Source organism: Eutrema salsugineum, unplaced genomic scaffold, assembly GCF_000478725.1.
Source record: "Eutrema salsugineum unplaced genomic scaffold, Eutsalg1_0 scaffold_7, whole genome shotgun sequence".
NCBI lineage: Eukaryota > Viridiplantae > Streptophyta > Magnoliopsida > Brassicales > Brassicaceae > Eutrema > Eutrema salsugineum.
The window spans coordinates 2,520,811-2,541,950 of NW_006256486.1; the positions used below are offsets into that span (position 1 = coordinate 2,520,811).

At 39.1% G+C, this 21,140-nt stretch overlaps 1 protein-coding gene across 1 annotated transcript; it reads left to right on the plus strand.

Moving 5' to 3' along the window:
• The first annotated feature begins 16,387 nt into the window (after nucleotides 1-16,387).
• Nucleotides 16,388-17,817, plus strand: LOC18010839 (serine/threonine-protein kinase UCN). The gene has a single exon (XM_006393012.2). The coding sequence runs from the start codon at nucleotides 16,481-16,483 to the stop codon at nucleotides 17,669-17,671; it is 1,191 nt and encodes a 396-aa protein (XP_006393074.1). The 5' UTR covers nucleotides 16,388-16,480; the 3' UTR covers nucleotides 17,672-17,817.
• The last annotated feature ends 3,323 nt before the right edge of the window (nucleotides 17,818-21,140 follow it).

The window sequence follows — 21,140 nt, forward strand, 5'->3', positions numbered from 1 at the left end:
TTTGTGAGAAAAGTATTCAAATAGTGACATTTAAATTAAAATATACTTTGTTTTGTTATTTGAAATGTTGTGTAATGTGTAATGTTTACATTCTTAAAAAATATGTTGTGTAATGTTATTTTTATATTATAATGGTTGAATTTAAAAGAATATTATAATTTATGAAAGTTTTTTTTTTAAAATAAATGGATTTATTTATAATTTTGTAAGTAAAATGTATTATTAGTAATTAGCAATAAAATAGAGAAAAAAAATATACTTAAAATATACTTAAGATATTATTTTTGGAGTTGAAAATAGAGAAATACATTAGAGAAAAAATTATCTCTATTTTGCAGTTATTCTATTTTAGAGACAAAAATGGAAGAATACATTGAAGATGTTTTTAACAATCAATATATCAATATCCCCTTCGTATTAAATGAAGTGTTGTTTTTCCATTGTGTTCTGTTTGTCATTTGCGTTTTTCAATGTAAAAAAATTGATGATCGCACTTTTTTACTAACATTTCAAATTTGTTGCTAAAGAAAACGTTATGCACATGTGGAAAAGAACACACTGTAGAATCTATGTGAGTCTTCACTGAACAAAGGAAAGAACATAAAATCTATATAAAATTAATTAATATTTTTTTGTTTTGTAAATTATACACAAATTATATTTAATTTACTTTAACATCTAGATTATGATTCTGTTCTACCATTAACGAATATTTTTCATTTTTTTATTCCACTTAATGGGGGTACATTAGAAAATGTTTGTGTACATAGAAAAACAAAAATTGTGGAACAAAATTTTGTCTGAAACATATAATGTAAATAAATGGAGAGAATTTATAATTTAAAGAAACGGAGAGGATATGAGTTCGGTTGAAATATTATCCACTACATATTTTTTTTTTTCTTTTTACTAGTGAGTAGTGACTAATCAGACACACTAAAACATTTTACTATTACACAGTCTGTGGGGTTGATTATGCATACTTTCCCATTACAACCTTAGTGTTCTACACTTTGTTGTCTCCCTTAAATTGTGCCATTAACATATAAATATTTTAAGCAATCTTTCATTATTTCTCATATTTTTGGTAAATTGTTGAAGAAGAAATCATGGCCGACAAGCGTCATCATGGTATCGAATTCTTTTTTTTTTCTTGCCAATAAAATTTGTAAAGTATATTCTTTTCTTACTTTGACAATGTGGGTGGAAGGAGAAGACGAATGTGATTCATGTAATGCCATTATCTCTTTTCTATCTCTTTAATTTTCTGATCTTAATTTTCATTTCGTGACCAAAAAGCTTTTCTTGTCATCTACTTTTTTTTTAGTTACAGTACTTTTGGTAGATTAGGAGGAAACTTTAAACTCTCTTTTTGGAATTTGGAAAACATCGCTGAAATATTTTGAATTATTTTCTTGAATTGTCACTACTCACTACTCACTTACTCATTTTCGTCGTGAAGAGTAATAGCTTGCTTTTATATGAGTTTGCAGTGAGATTTGTTTTCTATAAATAAAAGTTATATGCATATCAGATACTATAAGTATACTCTTACGTAAGAATATTAGTCCATATCTGTTCGCTTCGAAATCCATATATAATGAACGGCAAGCTATGACCTATATACAATATTAACATAAATTTTAACACAGCATAAATCTTGTTTACTTGATTTTCAAACTTTTTCTTAGGGTTTGCTTGGTAAGAGTTGGTAAGAGCTGTTACTTTTAATTTTTACTGTACATTTTTACTTTAAAAATTTTTACTGTTAAAGTTTAATTTTACTTTTAAAAACATGATATACAAATAGAAAAAAAAAATGGATCTCACAAAAAAGAAAAAAAAATTTAGTTAACTAAAATTAGTTAGTAATTATATATATAAATTTTTGAATGATTTTGGGAAAGAAGAAATAAAAAAAAAGAAATAGAATGTATATATTTTTATAAACTTTTTGGATAAAAGCTTCTCCAACGTAACTTTTAAAAATCATGATCAAAAACAAAAAATTTTACTTTTAAGATTTTAAAATTAATAAAGTAAAAAAGTGTGTTTGGCTTAAAAAAAGACTTAAAAGTCTCTACAGTTTAACGTCAAGCAACCCTTGAGTCTTGACTTTTTAACAGTTCTAATGTGGTTTTTAGATCATGATTATCGCTATATACCCATTTGGATCTCTAAACTTTTTTTATTATGATTTTCTAATATTTCTCTTGAGTCTTGATTTTTTAACAGTTCTAGTGTGATTCTTAGACCATAATATCGCTATATATCCATTTGAATCTCTAAGCTTTTTTTATTATTAAATTTGGAAGAGTTACCACGTGGAGGGAGAAACGATCTTTTATGGTCGCGAAATAAGAGACGTGTTGTAACGGATGCAAGAAGAAAATAGTAAACGTAAAGATCACACACAGATTTAACGTGGTTCACCAACGATGCATTGGCTACATCCACAGACAAAGGAGACTGATTTTATCACAGAGACAGAAAGTTTCATAATACATCAGAAATTAGGGTAACATGGATACTTATAGTAGGAACCCTAGTTAACCCTAACTGCAATTGGGGTTTAGGCCCATGTAGGAACCTTCATGCACAAACAGCGGCCCAAGTGCACGCAGACTTCTACATTGCTCATGCAGGCTGTAGTTTTCCACATCAACTTACATAGCATGTAAATCTTGACATCAGCTTCCTGATGCAGAATTGCACTCAACTATTTGCTCAAACAGATTGTAAGCTTCAACATGCAGCATGTAAACTTACACAAGCAACCTCAAGACGCAGCATGTAAGCTTCAAGATGCAGCATGTAAGCTTCAACATGTTGCAAGTATCCTGCATACTTGATCACACAGGCTGCATGCTGGATCCTGCAGCCTATATGATTGATCATGCAGCCTGCATGCAACTGCACGCATCAACGCCAATGCAGCCTGCATGCATCTGTACGCATCAATGCCAAGAAGCTTTTACACTTCAGGATTCAAGGCATACCAACAAATTTCCACCTTGACTTGAATCCTCCAGAAAGCTTCTACGCATCAGGATTCAAGGCATATCAACAAATCTCCACCTTGACTTGAATCCTCCAGAAAGCTTCTACGTATAAGGATTCAAGGCATGCCAACAAATCTCCACCTTGACTTGAATCCTCCAGACAGATGTATCAGATGCACCACCATTGTTACCAGATATACCGGAATTCTCCTTTGCCTCAGATTGTACGACATGTACCAGATGCACCATCATGGTGCCAGATATATTGGACTTCTCTAATGCCTCAGAATGTATGACATGCACCCTCACGGTACCAGATGTACCAGACGTTCTTCATATCAGACATAGCAAATGCACTCTCATAGTGTCTGACGTACTCAGAGAACAAGATGTTCCTACAAACCAAACCAGATGTCTTTTGGAACCAGATACTCCTTCACGGACTCAGAGACGATCTGCAAAACAGGACTCCCTTCACTGGGATCAGTTATATGCGGAATAAGACACCTACACCGGGCTCAAATGCTTCATGCGGAATCAGACACCCTTCACCGCGATCAAATACTCCTTGCAAAACTAGACGCCTTTCATAAAGCTCAGATGCTTCATGCAAAATCAGACGCCCTTCATGGAGATCAGATATTCCCTGCAGAACCAGATTATCTTCACAGAGCTCAGATGTTTCATGCAAAATCAGATATCTTTCACCAGGTTCAGATGCTCATTGCGGACCCAGACACTCCTCACTGAGTTCATATGCTAATTCTGGACGCAGACACTCCTTATTGAGTTCAGATGTTTTATGCAGAATTAGACGCTCTTCAACGAACTCGGATGATTCATACGGAATCAAACGTTCTTCTTTGGAGATCACATACTCACTGCAGAACCAGATGCTCTTCATAGAGCTCAGATGCTCAGACTTTATGCAGAATCAGACGCCCCTCTCCGGGCTCAAATGTTCACTACAGAACCAGACGCTCCTCACTGAGTTCAGATGCTTTATGCAGAATCCCTGCAGAACCAGTCTGGAACTTCAACGAACTCGGATACTTTATACGGAATCAAACGTTCTTCTTTGGAGATCACATACTCTCTGCAGAACCAAATGCTCTTCATAGAGCTCAGATGCTCAAATTTCATGCAGAATCAGATGCCCCTCTCCAGGCTCAGATGTTCACTTCAGAACCAGACGCTCCTCAATGAGTTCAGATGCTTTATGCAGAATCAGATGCTCTTCACTGAACTCAGATGCTTTATACGGAATCAAACGTTCTTCTTTGGAAATCACATACTCCCTGTAAAAACCAGATGCTCTTCATAGAGCTCAGATACTCAGACTTCATGCAGAATCAGACGCCCCTCTCCGGGCTCAGATATTCACTACAGAATCAGACGCTCCTCACTGAGTTCAGATGCTTTATGCAGAATCAGATGCACTTCACTGAGCTCAGATGCTTCATACAGAATCAAACGTTCTTCTTTGGAGATCACATACTCCGTGCAGAACTAGATACTCTTCATAGAGCTCACATACTCAGATTTCATGCAGAATCAGACGCCCTTCGGCTAACTCAGATGCTCATGAGAAGCCAGACAGACACCTTTCACAGGCTCAGATGCTCGCAGAGCCAGACACCCTCTCAACGGGCTCAGATACTCTTTGTGGAGCCAGACGCCCTTTACTTGGCTCAGATGTTCCCTGTGGAGCCAAACGTTCTTCACCAGACTCAGATGCTCCCCGCGGAGCCAGACGCCCTCCCAACAGGCTCATATACTTTCTGTGTAGCTAGACCCTTTTAAACAAACTCAGATGCTATTGTGGATCCAGACGTCCCATGCTGGACTCAGATTCTCCATGCGGATCCAGACGTCCCACACTGGACTCAGATTCTCCATGCTGAGCTAGATGCTCTTCTACGGACTCAGATGCTCCATATGGAATCAGGCGTCCTTCACCGGGCTTAGATGCTCCCTGTGTAGCCAGATTCGTTTCAAATAAACTCAGATGTTACTACGGAGCCAGACGCCCCACACCGGGCTCAAATTCTCCATGCAGAGCCAGACATCCCACACTGAACTCAGATTCTCTATGCGGAGCCAGACGTCCCACACTGGACTCATATTTTCCATGCCGAGCCAGACGCCCTTCTACGGACTCAGATGCTCCATGCAAAGCCAAGCGCCCTTCATCAGGCTCAGATTCTCCATGCGGAGCCAGACGCCCTTCATCGGGCTCAGATGCTCCTTGCAGATCCAGGCGCTCTCTCAATGGGCTCAGATGCTGGATGTAGAGCAAGACGCCCTTCCCTGGGCTCAGATGCTCCTTGCAGAGCCAGACGTCCTTCACAGGCTTTCAACAGCGCCGCCGACAACCCTTGTTGCTTTAGCAACGCTTGCACCGTGATCTGCCAGAGACTGAAACTGTTCCTCCATGTGAACTTGTTAATACTCACGTTTAACCCAGACATCTTCTTGCCAGACGCAGAAACTCCCAGAATCTGGAGCTCTGATACCAGTTTGTTGTAACAGATGCAAGAAGAAAACTGTAAACGTAAAGATCACACACAGATTTAACGTGGTTCACCAATGATGCGTTGGCTACATCCACGGACAAAGGAGACTGATTTTATTACGGAGACAGAAAGTTTCAGAATACATCAGAAATTAGGGTAACATGGATACTTATAGTAAGAACCCTAGTTAACCCTAACTGCAATTGGGCTCGCTCACTTAGGCCCATGTAGGAACCTTCATGCACAAACAGCGGCCCAAGTGCATGCAGACTTCTACATTGCTCATGCAGGCTGTAGTCTTCCACATCAACTTACATAGCATGTAAATCTTGACATCAGCTTCCGGATGCAGAACGTTGCACTCAACTATTTGCTCAAACAGATTGTAAGCTTCAACATGCAGCGTGTAAACTTACACAAGCAACCTCAAGATGCAGCATGTAAGCTTCAAGACGCAGCATGTAAGCTTCAACATGCAGCATGTAAGCTTCAACATGCTGCAAGTATCCTGCATACTTGATCACGCAGGCTTCATGCTGGATTCTGCAGCCTATATGATTGATCGTGCAGCTTGCATGCAACTGCACGCACACTACAAGAAAGATCGGGTTTTACGTCGGCATATATCGATGTAAAATCGACATAAAAGAGCATTTACGTCGAATTAACGACGAAAAAAAAATCATCGTAAAACGATCATCGTAAAACCGAAATCGTCGTAAAATCGTCGTAAAATTACCAACTCCGGAAAATCGTCGTAAAATCGTCGGAAACTATTCGTCGTAAATGCGACGTAAAATTTCCAACGGAAGTACAACAAAAGAACTCCATCAAAATAACGACGTAAAATCGATGTAAAATTACATCGATTTAACAACGATTAGGAGACGAATAATTTCAATTAAGGGAAACTAAATTTTTAATTGTCGATGTTAAATCGTCGTAAAGTTTCGACGTAAATCCGACGTAAACTTATTCGACGTAAATTCGTCGTTAAATATTCGACGTTAGATCGACGTAAATTTACGACGAATTTACGTCGATTTATAAATTAATTATTTAATTCGATTTTAATTTAATTAATGAATTTTGAAAATAATAAAAAATAAAAAATAGAAAAAAACAATTTAAATTGAAATTTAAATTCAAAAATAATTTATAAATAAAAAAAAATTTATTACAAATTGTTTTTTACAAAAAAACCTAATCTACAGTGATTTTGTAATCGTCGAGGTTGAGATCGACGTCACGAGGAGGCTCTCCGTCTTGGCCGCCCGTCGCTGCTGGGCCGTCGTTTCCCGTCTGCACTACCGGAGCCGAAGACAGACCGTCCGGGAAGAGTGTCCGTCCGCCATGAAATTGATGTAATGCGTCCTCCGTCGAGTCATCGTCTGCAAAACCGATAAAATTTTATTTTTCAAATTAATTATAATTAATTTTTAATTACGATCCTAAATCTAAGAAATTCCGATCCTAAATCTAACAAATTCCGAGCCTAAACTAATTCCCGACCTAAACCGTTTGAATTTCTAAACTATTTAATAATATTATAATTTAAAGTACTTAAAAAAAATAATTACCTTTTTTTGCGTCAAAAGGAGGAGGAATGCAAGGGAGGAGGAAGCAGAGAGAGAGGAAGGAGAGATGAGCGACGAAATGAAGAAGGGGTGAGGTCCTATATATAGAATTTATATTCGTCGTAAATTCGACGTAAACATTACGACGAATTTACGACAAATCCGTCGTAAATTCGTCGCAAAGGTCCCACCGTACAACAAAGCGAATAAGACAAACACACGTGGCTGTATCTGGGCTTTGCGACGAGTTTACGATGATCCGTGTTATTTGTCTTAAAATCGTCGTAACATTACGACGATTTTACGACGAATCGTATAAATCATAAAAATTAAGACGGCTGTGTATCCACAAATCGTCGTAAATTCGTCGTAATATTACGACGAATTTACGAGGAATTATACCAAAACTGATGAAATTCAAAAATTGAAACATCCATAAGCACATACAAGCATGTCTATTCATGATAAATGTGGTTTGCATAACTTTCTAGCATGTTTACATAACTTAATGAAGAATTTAGTAAAATGTAAGATAAATCCATACATCTTGTGTAAATGTATATAACACCTTAAGATTACTTGATAAACACATATATGTCAAATTTTGAATTTTTTTTTTTTTGTTTAGAAAGTTGTTTTACCTTATGAGATGGTAAGCCATTTCATTCTCTTCATCAAAATCTCCCCTGAACCCCATAAAAGATTGATTATAAGATTTAGGGGTTACATTTCGTCGTAATTTCGATGGTATATTACGACGGATTTACGACGATCACTCCCATTCGTCGTAAATTCGTCTTAATAAAAAACCACATTTCTACAAGTTCCTGAACCTTATACTACAGACCCTTATATAATACATCAGTTTACTTAGGAAAATGAACCCAAAAATCATTCTGTAAGTTGGGAAAGCTAAACCTAATAGGATTTAGAGTTTGCATTTTACGACGAATTTACGACGATTTCCAAATAATCATCGTAAATTCGTCGTAAAAGTCAACATATGTCCAAGTCAACACTTTAAGAAATTTTCATCAACATTTAATTAGTCTTCATTAATTGGCTTTAATTTTTCAAAAATTTAAATATGACAAATGTTACATTGAAACGTTCAAAGCATGCAATTAAATGTCAACATATTTAATTAGTCTTCATCAACATTTGTGTCCTTATATGTTTTTTTGGGTTGATGGAATAATGAGAGAAGAAAGGGTATATATAGAATTTTTTGTTTGGTTACCAACATATTACCATTGCATATTTACATCAAATTTACGTCGAAATAAAACTTACATCACATTTACATTGATTTTACGTCAATTACAATATAGAGGACAATTAGTCGTATTATCGATGTAAATATTACGACAATATTACGACGAAATAAAATTCGTTCTTCATTCGTCGTAATATCGTCGTAAGATTACGACGATTTTACGACGGTCATTTTTTACGTCAAATTTACGACGAAATTTATAGTCGTCGTAAATACGACGTAACGTCGTCGTAAATATTTCGACGGAAAAGCCCCTCATTCTTGTAGTGGCATCAACGCCAATGCAGCCTGCATGCATCTGCACGCATCAATGCTAAGAAGCTTCTACACTTCAGGATTGAAAGCATACCAACAAATTTCCACCTTGACTTGAATCCTCTAGAAAGCTTCTATGCATCAGGATTCAAAGCATATCAACACGATGTTTCTTAAAAAAATTTAAAACCAACTGATTAAAAAAGTTATAAAATAATCCTAAAATACCATATTGGATACCGTGTTAATCATGCTCTTAAGACTTCTTGTTTTTTTTGTTAACAATATGTGATTTGTAAACTCTTTTTCAAGTTCATCAATGTAAAACCTTGGTAAAAACCATTTGTTTAACACAACATATCTACTCTAAAGAGAAAAAAAAATGGTATGTGGGGGTAATTATGTTTCATAATTGAATATGAGGCGAAAGGAAAAAAAAGGTGAGAAATAGTAGTGGCAAAAGCACAAGAATGTGCCCTAAAGTTATAACTCTTTTACAATTTATATTAACCTCTCTAAAATCTCAATTATTCGAAAAGCACATCATTAGTATTTGTATGGTACGTACGGTGACATCCCACGTGCCCCGACGCTCCTTCCCCCTAACATCTAATATAAAAGAAGAGCAATTTACAAAACCATATATAGAGAAATCAACTTGAGATAATAATAATAAGTCTTTCTTAATAATAATACTAATAATAATAATTAAGAAGAGATGTTAATTAAGTGGTGGGATAAGAACAAGAGAATCTTGCGTGTCTCGTGGACTTTAAATTAGTTGATAAATCTGATGTACGGAAGGAGGCAATCTTGCATACTAGGAAGATTCCATCTTCTAATTTCTTGGTTTTCTTTAGATCTCTTTGGATCTAATAATTATTTTCTTTTTCCTAGATTTTAAGATCTTTAATTAGATATCTATGGATCCAATATAACTGACTGCGAGCTCAAGCCTCTACGCCTAATAGATATGGTTTGCCTTTGTGAATTGTTACAATCAAACACTTGTGTTATTTTGTGTGCATATTCCTGCCTGTAGGATTCTTTTAATTGGCAGAGTAATTAGTTTAACTAAATGTAATTGGTAAACTACGTGAGACTGAAAAATACCTTTTAATTTTTAAAATTGTATAGGTTTTAAAAAAAAAAAAAAAATCACTAGAAACTTATCATTAAATTTTCGGGCCCCATACATCATCTCCTCATATAACAAACACTAACCTCTAGTATTATTATTCCAATAAATTTAGGGGAGTGTTAAAATTATATATATATATGTATGTGTGTGAGTTCAAGAAAAAAAATAATATAAATATAACTTTCCCCCAATTATTGGTTGATACGTAACTTCGTATTAGGCTCCGTTTCCACTGATTCGGTTTGTGAGGTAGATTAAGTGATTAACCATCTGTCAAAATTACTTCTTTGTATGGCTGGTAAAAAATGTTCTTCTTTTGATTTTTAGATTGAGTGCATAAACTCCTCTTAACTAAAAAAAAAAAAACTACGTATGACTGAATATCAAAAGGTCGATCGCCTATCTTTCTAGTGCCGGGCCTCTTATCTCAGTCGAATTAGTTATGTACACTTCTTCACATATAAACTTGAATTATGGTCTGACCGTTTGAGAGAATAATTTCATTTTTTTTTTTGAAAATATGTTAAATTATATTAAAAAAACTGTTTTCTTTACAAATCTTCTCAAAGAAAGAATGTAAGAAATATGATTGCAGGCAAAATTAACAAATTATTAAAGGCTTTTGCGGAAGCTTATTTGTGCCATCAGCTCCTTGAGCCGAACCATATCTGCAGACCATCGCTGAAGCGCAAATCCCCAGCCATTCGCATCGAGCTCAATCGATTCCGGATTGCTTTGCCAAGATTGGCAATCAGATTCTGGGCTGGTGTCGGGACTTCTCCATGCCGTCTACTGTTTCGTTCTCTCCAGACCAAATGCAAGGTAGCTTGGAATGCATATCTCACAAGGAAAAGTGTTGTGCCATCCAGCCTGTTTGTCGATAGTAATGCCACGATCTCATTCCACCTGTTTGTGTACTTGTCATTTAGCAACCGCTCAGTCAGATTTCTCCATATCTGGTGCGTGAAGCTACACTCAAAAAACAGGTGCACTTTTGTTTCCATCGGCTCAGAGCAGAGTGTACACCCAGTCCAAATCCCCGGATTCCATAGCCTCATTCGATCACCTGTGCTCAACCGATCCTTCATTGCCAACCATGAGAGAAAAGCATATTTGGGAGTAGCATTGGAAAACCAGATAACGCTGCTCCAAGACTGTCTAGGCGAATGATGCCTGATATTGTGCCATGTCGATTTCGACGAGAAAGCAGGCCCAAAAGTACCATTGCGCAGTTTCCAGAGGGATTGGTCTGCGTTATGGTTTTTGCCCCTATGAGATTCCTCAATAGCCTCTTCAATGCAGTTAAGCACTTCCCGCCTATGAGTCCTTCTCCGATGAGACCGCCACACAGATGCCAAAGTAGCATCCTTCGGAATACCAAGCTGAATAATCCCATGAGCACCCGTACTGTCAATAAGACACCCCAATGGACTCCAAATATCATACCAGAATGAAATATCTTCTCCATTATTGACCTTCATTTGATGAAAACTCCGAGCTCTGTTCCGTATTTTCAGCATTCTTTTCCAAATCCATGAGCCTGTTGAGGGCGATTCATTCACCGACCAATAGGAAGAACCCCGAAGCAAATACTCCCTAGTCCATGTCACCCAGAGAGAGGATTTTCCAGAGAGCAATCTCCATATCAACTTGAGACCAGAAACCTCATTTGCTTCCCGTAAAGATCGGATACCCAACCCACCTTCATTTTTCGGCTTGCAGACATCCATCCATGAAACCTTCGCCTGTCTAGTGCTGAGACGTGGACCAGACCATAAGAATGCTCCACATATCGATTCTATCTCATCAATACAGGATCGTGGGAGGTGAAACGCAGATAACCAAAAATTCGTCAAGCCAGATATCACTGAAATCAATAATTGTCGACGCCCAGCATAAGAAAGATGCCTTGCCGTCCATGAACCTATCCGCGAGCGAATACTCTCTACAAGTGGGGCATAATCAGCTCGAGCCATTTTCTTCGTCATCAATGGGAGACCCAAATAGCGCACCGGAAGTGCGCCCACCGTAAAGGGGAATCGTTCCACAATTGCAGCTCGATTCGATTCTGTGATCCCTGCCATGAATATAGTCGATTTCGCTAGACTAATTTTCAGCCCCGACGCAGAAGCAAAAGCATCAAACGCATCAACAATTCCCTCAAGAGATCTCATTTTCCCATCTGAGAAGACCATAAGATCATCCGCGAAACATAAATGAGTGAGGTTTAGTCTAGAACAGCTCTTATGGTAGCCAAATCGGTTCTCTGCGGCTGCACGATCCAGCATCTTAGAAAGGACGTTCATACATAAGACGAAGAGATATGGAGATAAAGCACACCCTTGCCGTAATCCCTGATAACTCTGAAAGTAGCCGACTAGTTCACCGTTTACTTGAACAGAGAAAGAAGCAGACGTAATACATAGACGAATCCAGTTAATAAAAGCTGCAGGAATACCCAGCGCTGCAAGAACGTTTAGCAGGAAACTCCATTGCACCGTGTCAAACGCTTTAGCGATATCTATCATCATTGCACAACGAGAGGGACTCGTGTCTTTATGGTAATCCTGAACAATTTCTGAGGCCAGAAGAACATTTTCAACCAACAAACGATCTTTTATAAATGCGGACTGATTCGGTGCGATAATACCTGGCAGAATGTTCTTTAATCTGTTCGCAAGGATTTTAGATATTATCTTATACAGAACATTGCAACACGAAATAGGCCGATAATCCTTCATCTCTCTGGCATCTTTCTTTTTCGGTATCAAAGCCAAAATGGTGGAGTTAACACCTTTTGGCAGGAACCCGAATCGGAAGAAAGATTGCACCGCAACCGTAACATCTGGACCAATTATCGACCATGTGCTCTTGAAAAATTCTGTAGTGAAACCATCCGGTCCTGGTGATTTATTGTTCGGCATGGAAAACAGCACTTTAGATACCTCTTCAGTGGTGACTTCGCGCACAAGTAAATCGCAATCAGATGCGTAGCATTTAGATCCCAATAGTGCTTCCAAGATGTCTATATCCGCACCCTGGAAATCAGAAGGAACATGAGAAAGAAATTCTCTGAAATATCTTTCAGCTTCGGCCTTAATGTCCATTGGTTCCCGCAAAACAACACCATCCCCATTGATAATCTCACGAATCGTATTTTGCGACTCCCTTACTCGAACTGCCCTGTGGAACACCTTATTGCTCTTGTCACCAACATTTAGCCAATGCAATTTGGATTTTTGCTTTAGATAACCCTCCTCGAGCTCGTAAAGGTGCTCCCATCGGGTTAGAGCTGTGGATTCGGCCTCTAGGTTTCCCACTGATGGATTTAGTGCATTTTCCTCTTGTTTAGCGCATAAGTCCTCAAAAGCCTTCTTTGTGCGCTTAGATAGATCGCCAAATTTCGACTTTGACAGCTCCCGTAGCTTTGGCTTCATGTCCTTTAACTGTTTTGTCAGCCTATGGAGAGCTGACGTCGAGTGAAAGAGGGTGGCCGAGTTTTTCCACTGCTCCTCCACCACTGGAATAAACTCAGGCATTGTCGATAACGAGTTTAGAAACTTAAAAGGCTTCTTGATGCTTGGCCTTCGAGCATCCAGATACACCCGCCCTTTGAGATGATCAGAACAGCCTCCAGCCTCAAAGACACAGTAAGATTGTGGACTGTTCAATAGCCATTCCTCATTGATTAAAACCCGATCCAGCTTCTTATGTATCAAACCTTCCTTCCGTTTGTTATTCCATGTGAACCAAGGCCCATGGAACCCCATGTCTGATAGAGAACAATGTCGAACTGTGCTCTGAAAATCGTGGCAGCCCTGAGAATCAGAATAGTCGGGACTCGAGTGATCCTCACCAGACAAAATTTCATTAAAATCGCCGCATATCATCCAACGTTTCCCTTGACAGACACTGGAATTGTGCAACGCCGTAATCTCTTCCCACAATTGTTTACGCTCCGTTGCAAAGTTCGAAGCATAAACAAAAGAACAAACAATCTCCTCATTAGATCCCTCCTCCGAGACCAGGCATGTAATCATTTGCGCGCTCTTACCAACCACACTTAGCCGCATCTCCTTATTCCAGATCACCCAGATTCTTCCTAATCGGTTATGCTCATAATTGGAAATGAACGACCAGTCAGGAAAAATAGACGATACAATCTTCTTACTTCTACTTTCTTTCACTCTTGTTTCCAATATACATCCAAACTTTAAAGAATTTCCCCACACCCAATCCTTTACAACTGAGTGCTTACTCCTTTTATTAAAGCCGCGAATGTTCCAAAAAAAACCTATCATTGAGAGGGGTTTTTTTTGTTATTCCGCTGACTCTTCCCCGTCGCCCTACCCCCATTGGTTGTAGGTTGTGACGCTGGAGGTCCAGGACAATATCTGTGCGTAGATTTAGCTGCTCGCTGTAGAGGAGCTCGAGCTACATCAGCATTCTGCTCTGTTTTTGATTCCCCTTTATCTAGTTTCATCTCAGCAGTATCCATAACACTCTCATGTGCTTGCACCACCACCTGCTCAGTATCAGTAATTGCTTCCTCAACTCCCCGATCATTCACTTCCTCCACTGATATCGTCTCAATTATTTCTCCCTCTTCCTCTAGATCAGCTCCCTTGCCATCCTCTCCCTCCTCCAACAGTGCATTGAACCGTGACCCTGAGGAAATATCCTCACGCTGATCAGGTACAATAGCAGACTTGCGAGAGTAGGCCTTAGATGGTGTAATCCACTCTTTCTCAGGGATCGCCACATCTCTTTGTTCAACAGTTTCAGAGTTAGCATCCACCAGAGTTGCCCCCACTCCCTTTGAGACTAGCATCGGAATTCCCTTGATAGTCCACATTTTCCGTCGCAAAACTCTGTCTCTGACACTCTTGTCTGCAATTCGAAACTTCACCGTTTCATCATTTACCACATAAACGTCAACTCTGATTTGTTGTCCTCCCAGATTCCAAATCTTATTAACAGTCATGTGAATAGATCCTACGTGAGGAGCCTTTTTTAGAAATTTTCCAACTATGCAATCATCCCATAGGGGTGCTTCATTCAGTATTGCGTCGGGGACGCGGAAGACCTTGACGCCATCAATCTCCTCCTCCTCCACTTCGTATTTCTGCAAACTCTCCTTCTTCCTCACAACTTCTGTCCACTTTGTTTTGGTATTTTTGCTCTCTTCTTTTCCCTGATCAGTTGTTTCACAAATCACCCCCACTTTATTCTGAACGCTCATCTCCTGTGATCGGTTCTGAGAATTCCCATCATGCTGACTCTGTTCTTCCCTCGACAATGGAAGGATTTCCACCACTTGAGAATTCTCCACTGCTGAATCAACCACCGGCATCAACCCATCCTTTTCCGGTGACGGAGGGACCGATTGTCCCTGCGCCGTCATGATCCTGCCGCCCTAACGTGGGCAGAAAGTCGAAACCCTACAATCGCCTTTGCTATCGCCTTTGACTTTTTTTTTTTTTTCGTCAAGAATAATTTCATTTTAATGCTAGCATGTTGATTAAGTAAGTACGAGATCTACCTACACCATCATCGATCATAAAAGCTGTTCTAATTATATAGAATTGTGGTTAGCTTAGTTAGGTTAGGTCTATCTAACTAGTAATTAATTTTTCTAATAGAAGACCTATAGGAAATTACATGTATTTAAGAAAAAGTATAGCCATCAAACATGTACTAGATATACCACTCTATGAAAGTGAGTTAGAAAACGTTCGCTAGAACATGTATATAGAAAAGAATAATTAATATTTGAAATAATCCACACAAAAATAATGAAAGTAGGTTAATAATTGTTAGAGAGTAACACTTTGGAGGTTTACAAAGAATTAATACAGCTTTACATATAAATGTGGTGGTTGCGACTGTCCAGTTTGGCTTGTCGACACATTGCTCTCTATTGCATAATGATACCGCACGTGTTCCATTTCATTCAAATGTGTTCATATATAGAGTGAAACTAAAAAAAAATAGGGAGTCTATTGAATATATTTTAAGAAGATGGAAATTAATAAAAAATTTGTGAAAAAAACATTATCATAATTAGAACCATAAAATTATTGATAGCAATATATATAAAAAAATTGCAATTCATCATCTTAACATTTTTGTTTGTATAATTTATATCATCAAAAATCAAAATCTTAAGGGAAAACTGGAAAAACAAAAATCGAAAGTGATAAATTCTGGTGACCATATGCTAATTTCGAAAAAAAAATATTTTCCAATCACACTATCAAAGTTAGAAATATTATCTTATTACATTTCCCAATTATTCCATTGTCATAAAGCTGATACCACCACCATACTACCACACGCGGGTTATATATATATATTTTGAATACTATTTTTATAGAGCCAACTGATAATAATGCAAAATATTCAATATTATAGATTTAAACTTCCTTTTCTTTATAAAAAGACGTTTGTTATTCTTCCCTTGCCTCAACTTCAACTATAGATCGTAACTTAAAGAAGAAAAAAAACGAACAACAATTACTGCGTTAAAACCAAAAAAGAAAACAACTACACAGTATTATAATACTGAATTGAGAAAAGAAAAAAAAAATAAAGTGAAAGAATCGAAAACATTATAGTATATATATAATTGTTGGACACACGAAAGCAGAAACGCAACGTTCCAGACCCACTCGTCTCCTTCCTTTTACCTCACTTCTCTTTATCCTCTATCAATGGAGACACGACCATCGTCATCCTCAGCTCCACCGGCGATGAATCTTAACCTCGACAATATTAGAGCTCTCCAACTCCTCGGAAAAGGCGCCACCGGAACAGTTTTCCTAGTCCACGACTCTGTTTCAGACCCCTCTGCTTCTTCTCCCTTCGCTATGAAATTCGTCGACAAACCCTCCGCCTCTTCTCTCCGCCGTGCCAATTGGGAAATTCAGATCCTCCGGCGTCTCTCCGATGACCCGGACCCGAACCCGTTTCTCCCACGTCTCTTAACTTCCTCAGAATCTCCTGAATTCGTCGCTTGGGCCATACCTTACTGCTCCGGTGGCGACCTTAACGTCCTCCGTCACCGTCAAAACGACGGCGTCTTCAGTTCCTCCGTTATTAAATTCTATTTAGCTGAGATCCTCTGTGCGCTTGACCACCTTCATTCCATGGGGATCGCTTACAGAGACTTGAAACCAGAGAATATCCTCCTTCAGGAATCGGGTCACGTGACTTTAACCGATTTTGACCTCTCGTGTACCCTCAATAAACCCACCCGACCCGAATTCTATCTTTCCGACCCGGAACCGGAACCGAATCCGGAATCGAAACTCAGTCGTCTGAGATTTTCCCGGCAGAAGAAGAAGACGAAATCCGCTCGGGTTAACCCGATTACCCGACGGAGAATGAGTTTCTCCGGCGGAGACCGGTCGAATTCGTTCGTCGGAACTGACGAGTACATATCGCCGGAAATAATTCGCGGCGACGGACACGATTTCGCCGTCGATTGGTGGGCTCTCGGCGTTTTGACGTACGAGATGACGTACGGAGAGACACCGTTCAAGGGTAAAAACAAAAAGGAGACTTTTTGTAACGTGTTGATGAAGGAACCTAAGTTCGCCGGGAAACCGTCCGATCTAACGGATCTGATCCGTCGATTGCTTGTGAAAGATCCGACGAGGCGGTTAGGTTACCGGCGTGGAGCAGCGGAAATAAAGGAGCACGCTTTCTTCAGGGGAGTGAAGTGGGACCTGTTAACGGAGGTGTTAAGACCTCCGTTTATTCCGTTGAGAGATGACGGAGAATCGAATGGAAACGTAACGGCAAGTGGGTTTGGTATAAAGGACTATTTCGAGAAACTGAAAACGAATCCGTTACCGTTACCGCACGAGTGTTCTGAAAACAATCCGTTTGTTGATTTCTGATCCACGCGTGGGAGAATCTAACACTCATAATATTTTTTTAGATTTTCCTTTTCTTCAGTGTCTTTTTAGCTTTTCTGATTTTGATGTGTATAAAAAATAATTGTTACGACGGGAATCAAGAAACCGAACTGTGATGATATTGTTATCGAAACTAGTATTATTACAATTCATGAAATAATATAGAGTTTCTGAAATTTTGCAATAATTAATCCAAATACCAAAGGCAAAAAAACTAAAGAGAGTAGGATAACAATTAAGGGGGTAATTGTTTCGTAAAGCATGCTACTTGATAATTACAAAGTTTAAACGTCGCTCTTTCTGAAACCGAATGAATAATTTGTTTGTTATTATTTTAAATGGACAGTGATTATAGTACCTTGAAGTAAGCTATACTTCTATATATATATAACTCGTAAGAGTAAAAGTAGAAAGAAAATAACGAAGTACAATTAAAGCCATGATGAAGCATATTGAATATACTCCTTGTGACATTCCGACCCGCACTCCCTTTGGGATCAGGCGCGGACTGGCGATATCAATCATAACTCCCCCCCAACCGCTCTTCCCAGTGAGTTCAACGCCCTCTTTAGGCACGTGGGCCCAACGTCCTCTCTCTAGGCCCGTTGGGCCAACGCCCTCTCTAGGTCCGTTGGCCCACCACTGTCCGACGGTCGGGAGTCGTTAGTCTGGAAGGCTCGTAAGACTTGTCTACTGTCCCTGCAATCACCACATGATCTTTTCCCGTGCTTTGTCCTCACTCGCACGGTACCGCAGAGAACTTCCTGGTAGGTCACTCATCTTGAGACTACTCCAGCATCAGCACGCTTAACTTTAGAGTTCTCTCAGCACACTTGACCGGAAAAGATAAGTGCACTTTGATGACATAGGTAGCCAAATCAATTCTTTCTCCCTTTAGAGTTCTCTCAGCACACATGATCTTTTCCCGTGCTTTGTCCTCACTCGCACGGTACCGCAGAGAACTTCCTGGTAGGTCACCCATCTTGAGACTACTCCAGCATCAGCACGCTTAACTTTAGAGTTCTCTCAGCACACTTGACCGGAAAAGATAAGTGCACTTTGATGACATAGGTAGCCAAATCAATTCTTATAAGCCTTTCCGACTACCCGGAAATCGGGATGTTACAATTCTCCCCGACTTCCAAGGAATTCGTCCCCGAATTCTCTCTTTACCCCCACAGTGCTTGTACCAGGATCGTTCACCTTGTTACGGTGTGAGGCCACATGACGACTCCACACACGAGGTTGGATGTCGGCTCTGATACCACTTGTGACATCCCGACCCGCCCTCCCTTTGGAGACCAGGCGCGGACCGGCGATATCAATCCTAACTCCCCCCAACCGCTCCTCCCAGAGTGAGTTCAACGCCCTCTTTAGGCACGTGGGCCCAACGTCCTCTCTCTAGGCCCGTTGGGCCAACGCCCTCTCTAGGTCCGTTGGCCCACCACTGTCCGACGGTCGGGAGTCGTTAGTCTGGAAGGCTCGTAAGACTTGTCTACTGTCCCTGCAATCACCACATGATCTTTCTCCGTGCTTTGTCCTCACTCGCACGGTACCGCAGAGAACTTCCCGGTAGGTCACCCATCCTGAGACTACTCCAGCATCAGCACGCTTAACTTTGGAGTTCTCTCAGCACACTTGACCGGAAAAGATAAGTGCACTTTGATGACATAGGTAGCCAAATCAATTCTTTCTCCCTTTGGAGACCAGGCGCGGACCGGCGATATCAATCCTAACTCCCCCCAACCGCTCCTCCCAGTGAGCCCAACGCCCTCTTTAGGCACGTGGGCCCAACGTCCTCTCTCTAGGCCCGTTGGCCCAATGCCTTCTCTAGGCCTGTTGGCCCACCACTGTCCAACGGTCGGGAGTCGTTAGTCCGGAAGGCTCGTAAGACTTGTCTACTATCCCTGCAATCACCACATGATCTTTCCCCGTGCTTTGTCCTCATTCGCACGGTACCACAGAAAACTTCCCGGTAGGTCACCCATCTTGAGACTACTCCAGCATCAGCACGCTTAACTTTGGAGTTCTCTCAGCACACTTGACCGGAAAAGATAAGTGCACTTTGATGACATAGGTAGCCAAATCAATTCTTATAAGCCTTTCCGACTATCCGGAAATCGGGATGTTACACTCCCTCTGTTTCATTATATAGTTGATTTTCTAGATTTTTTTTCTTGTTTCATAATAATTGATTTCATACATTTAGTTAATACATATCTCTTCGAATCATATTAATGCATGTTGTTTTACTCCATTAACGCACAGTTAGAAAAGATAAAATAATAATAAAAATAATGAAATCAGTTGTAAAAATAATTTAATTAACAAAAATAAACAGCAAATAATTGAACATTTATAGTTTTATTGATGACAGATATTCAGAAAATCAATTATAATGAACCAGATGGAATATTTTCGATCATATATAAAAGTTGATGACTTCATTGACTTGCATATGTCCATCTATATCCGGATAGCGATCAAGTTCTAGCACTATATTTTATTTTGTAATAAGGAGAAATGGAGAATAGAAACGTCAGATATGTTCACGGGATAAACAAACTTAAGTCTTTGCGTATGACGATTCTAGGCATTGTTTTTTCGATCGAATACTTTTCATTAAAGACGCTAAAATTACATTTTGGAGGATTATTTGACATGTCCATGTGTGGCTAGAATGGATCAATTATTTTATTTTGAAATATGGGCTAAAAATGTTTAGGCGCATATGAGCAACAGAGCAAGTCACGGGTAAGATGAACATTTGGCGATAATAAGAACACACCTACAAGCTCAACCTTTTTCTAAGGTTTTGCAAATAAGGTTGTCCTTTTATAAGTTGTTTGGCCAAATTTGGATAAACGTGATATAACTTTAAAGAGCTAGATAAAAAACAAATATTGGGAACCATATCTATCAAACGAAGATATATAATATACTTGGGATATCCATAGGTTAGTCACAAAAGTATATGTTATCATCAGGAGTAATTGATCGGCAAGAATTGATTAGAATAATATATTAAAATTTTTTAACATAAAGCGAATTGAGTAGAATAATTTCTCTTTTTTTTTTTTGAGCTAACTTGTTTATTTCCAGTCATCCACCATTGATGTCCAAAAAGAGAGCATCCACCATTGATTGAGTTGATAATTTTAGAGTAGTGAGACAAAGACAAAAAAAAAGGAGAGGGAAGGGGACAACTATTGACATCTACAAAAAATGACAACATTCATATTTGATTTTGTAAAGAAAAATCCTTCATAAAATAATCAAATAAATAAAATAATTAGAGTAAGCAAAAGAAAGACAAAAAAGGTTTAATGCTTAGAAGATAACCTCACGTGTTGTGTTCGACCAAACCCATCACAGCCTCAAGCCCGCAAATGCGTTTGTTTTGCCATTAAGGACTTGAATAGTATTATTATTGACTACAAATATACTAATA